Source organism: Chanos chanos, chromosome 9 (assembly GCF_902362185.1).
Source record: "Chanos chanos chromosome 9, fChaCha1.1, whole genome shotgun sequence".
NCBI classification, from domain to species: Eukaryota; Metazoa; Chordata; class Actinopteri; order Gonorynchiformes; family Chanidae; genus Chanos; species Chanos chanos.
This window is the reverse complement of record NC_044503.1, coordinates 3,492,628-3,498,707: the sequence shown is the minus strand read 5'-3', so window position 1 is coordinate 3,498,707 and position 6,080 is coordinate 3,492,628. Positions and strand designations below refer to the sequence as shown.

Sequence of the window (6,080 nt, the reverse complement as noted above, 5' to 3'; positions counted from 1 at the left end):
TGGGAAACCGGGTGTGGATCCCCTTGGTGAGAGAGAGAGAGAGAGTCATCTTCTTACGTTACACACACCGACCTCTGACTGTGTTAATGGACTAATAAAAATGTCTGTGAATATATTATAGTACTTGGCTTGAGGAGCGTTGACAAATACAGAAAAGGGAAGTTCATTTGGTTAGACAGGCTTGAGGTGTTGCAGGAAGTTTTGACTGCACAAAAAAAAAAAAAAAAAAAACATCATGAAGTCTCCTATTGGTTCAGAAAGAAATGGAACTCTCTTGGTCCCTTTATGATGTCACTGTGTCCTCTTTCGTTTCATTGGCTCAGAGTAGACTCCTCAGTCTAAGATCCATGATGCTGTACTATGTTATTAGTATGCTGTAAGGGTCTGTGTGGACTCCAATTTTTCTTCCATTTTCTTCCAGTTTCTGTGAAATGTCTGTCTGTGTAGCTGTGGGGGGTAAATGCGACCACTAGAGGGCAGTAATAGTTTAGCTTTATGTATATAGTTCTGCAGAGGAGAGACTGATTGGGCGTCAGTGCACTGCTGTGAGGGTAGGACTGACCAATCACGGAGAATCAAAAGGCTGAATTAATTAATCTTGGACTGATGCCATAGATAGAAGCATGAGAGAATAATTACATTAATAGTGATGCCGTGATATTAATGAATTCTCAGATAGGTCCATGTCTGGAGAAACAAGAGAATAAAAACATCCAAAAAACTCTGCACAACGTTAAATCAGCTGAATCAATATCAATTAACCAAAAACATTCAAAATGAACTTCTATAACACACGCGCTCTCTCTCTCTCTCTGTATCTCTCTCTTTCTCTTTTTAGCTCTGGGTCTGAGGAACCCGTTGGCGGTACAGGGGGCGTACCCCCCAGGGGCGTTTGGTCTGCCCCCTCCCGGGGTGAACGGGGAGCTGGCCGGAGCGGCAGCCGCAGCGGCAGGTTACGGGGCGGGGCTCCACCTGGTCTCTCCTCAGATCAACGGATCTGCTGCCGCTGCAGCTGCCGCGGCCGCCGCTGGTTACGGACGGTCACCTGTGGTGAGAGAGGGGGGTGGGGAGAGGGGGGAGGGGGGTGTGGGGGGTGTGGGGGCAAATCTGGCAGAGGAGTAGAGAGAAGAATGTGATAGATAAATAGATGGATTATGAACAGATGAATCAATAGATAGATGGATTGAGGGGTGGGGAGAGAGGGAGAGATGAAGACAGAGAGAGTGAGAGATGGAGAGAGAGAGAGATGGAGAGAGAGTGAGGGATGAAGAGAGAGATGGAGAGAGAGAGTGAGGGATGAAGAGAGAGGGGGTGAGAGTGAGAGATGGAGAGAGAGAGAGTGAATGAGAATGACAGAGCCCAGACTCGGGCAGTGGTAGTGGAAGGTTTTTGTCTTTTTTTTAAATGGAAAAGACGCGTAATCTGTTCCTCTGTGTGAATGGTTTTATCAGTCTTTTCTCTCTGACTTCCGCATGGTTTATATGACTTCAGAATTAATGTCTGTTACAGACTGAGCTGTTAACTGGGCCCTGAAGTTTATCTACTGACTTTATCTCTTACACAGGAAACTGGATACAACCTGCCTCATATCTATGTCTCCGTCCCTCTCTCCCTCTCTCCCTCTCTCTCTCTCTCTCTCTCTCTCTCTCTCTCAGGTGGGATATGAATCACCCCACCCTCACATGAGAGTTCCAGGATTGCCTGCCAGTCTCCAGGCGGCCGCATCAGGAAAGCCGTGCGTACATCGCTAATGCTCCGCCCACCATAATTCCAGCGGCAGGAATATAGCGTTCCACAACAATGACTTTATTAATTCAGCACCTGCTGTGGCACATGAGGAGCTCAAAAAGAACGCTTTTACAGAAAAACAACTGCAGCAATAAAGAATGCGATTAAAACCACAAATCTCATCACACCATCTCTCAAAATGCTTCTCCCTCTCTCCGTCTCTCCCCCCCCCTCTCCCTCTCCCTCTCTCTCTCTCTCTCTCTGCAGTGCGTACTCGTTCCACGTGAGTGCGGACGGACAGATGCAGCCTGTGCCTTTTCCTCCAGACGCCCTGTTGGGCCCTGGCATCCCGCGCCACGCCCGACAGATCCACACGCTCAGTCACGGAGAGGTGGTGTGTGCCGTCACCATCAGCACCTCCACCCGACACGTCTACACGGGCGGCAAAGGCTGTGTGAAGGTTTGGGACATCAGCCAACCTGGCAGCAAGAGTCCCATCGCCCAACTGGACTGCCTGGTTAGTCTCTCTGCTCACACACACACACACACACACACCCACACAGGTACACCTGTTCTGATTGGTCCATTACAATAACATTATACAGATATATCTATTCTGACCAGGCTGTTCGAATAAATGTATGAATGTGTTCATTCTTATTGGACTATTACAGTAACAACATTCAAATACAACTGTTATGCTTGGGCTATTACAATAACACCATACAAATGTAGTCGTTTACACTTAGGATGATAGGACATTTACAGTTAGACCATACAGATACATCCGTTCTGATTGGACCACTCAAGCTGCAGCAGTCATTTTGATTTGCTGATTGCAGTGATGCCATACAGCAGTGATGGATAGTTGAACTTACACCTTACTGCTTTGTGCTGTTTTCATATTAAAATCAGTAGTGTTCTTAACTGTTGGAATTCATTTATGTGTCTGTTTTGACCAATCAGAACAGAGACAACTACATTCGCTCCTGCAAGCTACTCTCTGATGGAAGGACGCTGATCGTCGGGGGCGAGGCCAGCACCCTGTCAATCTGGGACTTGGCCACACCCACTCCTCGTATCAAGGCGGAGTTAACGTCGTCTGCGCCTGCCTGCTACGCCCTGGCCATCAGTCCCGACAACAAAGTTTGTTTCTCCTGCTGTAGTGACGGAAACATCGTCGTCTGGGATCTTCATAACCAGACACTAGTCAGGTACCAACACACACACACCACACACACACTAACTACACACACACACACACACACACACACGTGCACACACTCACACTTTCTCATACAACACTTCTAAGCTTTGTGTTAAACTTGGTAAGAGTTTTTTGAATGATGTAGTTTTAACTCTGCCAGTGAATTCTGAGTGTTGTGGAAGAAAGAGGAAACAGTTTCCAGTCTTTTGATGCCAGATTAAATGAGACTCTGGATGTGAAGTGAGGTGTCTGAGCTGTTGTCAGGCTTTTTCAGTGACATGGATGTGACTGTGGACCCTGAGAGAGAGTTGGAGGGATGAAAGGAGATGTTGAACTGTGTGGTTTTTTTTACACAGGCAGTTTCAGGGCCACACAGACGGGGCGAGCTGTATCGACATCTCCAACGACGGGACCAAACTGTGGACGGGGGGGTTGGACAACACCGTTCGCTGCTGGGACCTGAGGGAGGGCAGACAGCTACAGCAACACGACTTCACCTCACAGGTAACGCACGGCAAGGGAATCATGGGATACCGCAGTCCTCCGGCAGGCTGTCAGACTGGGCTTTACCCCGCCACTGTGAGACAGAGAGGGTTACCATGACAACCCAGTGTCTGTGAGCATCACTTATGACAGAGAGTGGTCATGTGTTAAAGCCAAATACCGTTATTGATCAGTGTTGTGTGTTTATTGGATCGTGTGTGTTCAGAAGTGGTTTCAGATGTCTCTCTCTCTCTCTCTCTCTCTCTCTCTGTGTGTGTGTGTGTGTGTGCGTGTGTGTGCGTGTGTGTGTATAGATCTTCTCTTTGGGCTACTGTCCTACAGGAGAGTGGCTGGCTGTGGGGATGGAGAGCAGTAATGTGGAAGTTCTCCACGTCTCCAAACCCGACAAATACCAGCTCCACCTCCACGAGAGCTGCGTTCTCTCGCTCAAGTTCGCTTACTGTGGTACGTACTTAGAAACCAAACTTTATTTCAATAATCGTTTAAATTATTATCATTTTTTGATGTTGTAGCATTTTTAATATCATATATGGTCTGTTTTTTTCAGCCATATTGAAATGTTGCCTTGGCTAAAGACATGTTCATTCAAGTTTAGGACTTGTGCCAAAAAAAAAAAGAGATCAAATGCACAATTGATTTCCCCGGGATCTACAGTGTCCGGGGATGCTAACATATACGGTGTCTGTGGACGCTAACATATACAGTGTCTATGCACGCTAACATATACGGTGTCTATGGACACTAACATATACGGTGTCTATGCACGCTAACATATACGGTGTCCATGCACGCTAACATATACGGTGTCCATGCACGCTAACATATACGGTGTCTATGGACGCTAACATATACGGTGTCCATGCATGCTAACATATACGGTGTCTATGGACGCTAACATATACGGTGTCTATGCACGCTAACATATACGGTGTCTATGGACGCTAACATATACGGTGTCTATGCACGCTAACATATACGGTGTCCATGGACGCTAACATATACGGTGTCCATGCACGCTAACATATACGGTGTCCATGCACGCTAACATATACGGTGTCCATGCACGCTAACATATACGGTGTCTATGGACGCTAACATATACGGTGTCCATGCATGCTAACATATACGGTGTCTATGGACGCTAACATATACGGTGTCTATGGACGCTAACATATACGGTGTCCATGCACGCTAACATATACGGTGTCTGTGGATGCTAACATATATGGTGTCTGTGGATGCTAACATATACGGTGTCTGTGGATGCTAACATATTCACTGTCTGTGGACGCTAACATAGTTGTGCTTTGTCTGAAAACTGCTCCTTCATGGACCTACTTTAACTATCATAATAAATACACTGTTATAGCTCTGTTGTTGGCAGTACGTTGTTACGGGTCTGTCTTTGGCGGGGTTTTTTCTTTCTTTCTTTTTCTTTCTTCCTTTCTTTCTTTTTTCTTTTTTTTTTTTGGTGTCCCGGAACTTTCTGATCCTTTTTTTTGGCTGCACGTCAGTATCTTTTGTATCTTGCTATTTAATCTGTCTCCCAAGATTTTTCCTCAGGAAATCCTGTGGATTATTCAACAATCCCGTCTGTTTCTCTCTTCCCCCCCCCCCCCCCCACCCCACAGGTAAATGGTTTGTGAGCACGGGGAAGGATAATCTACTGAATGCATGGAGGACTCCCTATGGCTCAAGCATATTCCAGGTACACACACACACGCACCACACAACACACACACACACCACACGACACGCACACAAACACGCACTCTCTCTCTCTCTCTCTCTCTCTCTCTCTCCCCTGTCATTATAATCAGTGGGAAATATTGCTCTTGACTTCATTCTCTCTTCTGTGATACTGGTGCCTTTGACTGCATCATTGTTACTAAATGTACGTTGTTTAAGTAATCATTTAAGCATATTAAAAGATGTCAGTTCTTGTAATTACTTGGAAGCCAACATGGATCGTTTAAGTGATTGAGAATGATCTACAGTTAAACAGTGTTTTGCTTGTATACCATTTCTTTCTTTTTTTGTGGAACTTTATGGGAAGAAAAAAAGTAAGATCTGAACATTGCCGGGCTGATACTGGTTTTTCTGTGTTGTTTCCAGTCGAAGGAATCATCGTCAGTGTTAAGCTGTGACATTTCTCCGGATGACCAGTTCATCGTCACTGGCTCAGGGGACAAGAAGGCCACTGTCTATGAAGTCATGTACTAAACTGAGAGCTGATTGGACAAAAGAGACAGTTACCAGGTCAACCTGATTTGCCATTGGCTAAGGAGCGAGAGAACGGGTGTGGCATGAACTCTGAGACAGAAAGACGCTTGTTCGTTCTTTGTTTACTTTCATTAGCGACGGAAATGAGGACAAAATTCGATCTGCAGAACTGATCTTTGTTTTTTTTTTTTGGTTTTTTTTTATTGTTTTTGTTTTTTTGGTTTTTGTTTTTTTTTTCTAAAGCTGTGAGAAAGCTGGTAGTCTAGCAACAGAAACATGGGATTTCTCCAAAGACCTCCTTCTTTTTTTTTTGTGTGTCATCTTCTTTTTAAACAATGAAACCTCTGTAGTAACAAAAAATAGGAAAAAAAAGAAAAAGAAAAAAAAAAAAAAAAAGAATCTTATTTTTTTAACCTCT

At 45.1% G+C, this 6,080-nt stretch overlaps 1 protein-coding gene across 4 annotated transcripts in view; it reads left to right on the top strand.

Annotated features, from left to right (window-relative positions):
- Nucleotides 1-5,786, top strand: part of tle2a (TLE family member 2, transcriptional corepressor a) — a 30,677-nt gene extending 24,891 nt beyond the window's left edge. For 2 of the 4 annotated variants that reach the window (XM_030783729.1, XM_030783727.1), the window contains exons 12-20: nt 1-26; nt 839-1,050; nt 1,656-1,735; nt 1,996-2,245; nt 2,695-2,942; nt 3,292-3,439; nt 3,733-3,883; nt 5,071-5,147; nt 5,555-5,786. The exon at nt 1-26 is cut by the window's left edge and continues 101 nt beyond it. In XM_030783729.1, coding sequence (XP_030639589.1) covers nt 1-26; nt 839-1,050; nt 1,656-1,735; nt 1,996-2,245; nt 2,695-2,942; nt 3,292-3,439; nt 3,733-3,883; nt 5,071-5,147; nt 5,555-5,662 — 1,300 coding nt within the window. In that variant the 3' untranslated portion in view covers nt 5,663-5,786. Of the gene's footprint in view, nt 30-832; nt 1,064-1,515; nt 1,518-1,655; nt 1,736-1,995; nt 2,246-2,694; nt 2,943-3,291; nt 3,440-3,732; nt 3,884-5,070; nt 5,148-5,554 lie in introns of all 4 variants that reach the window. The other 2 variants (XM_030783731.1, XM_030783730.1) reach the window with 2 other exon arrangements.
- The last annotated feature ends 294 nt before the right edge of the window (nt 5,787-6,080 follow it).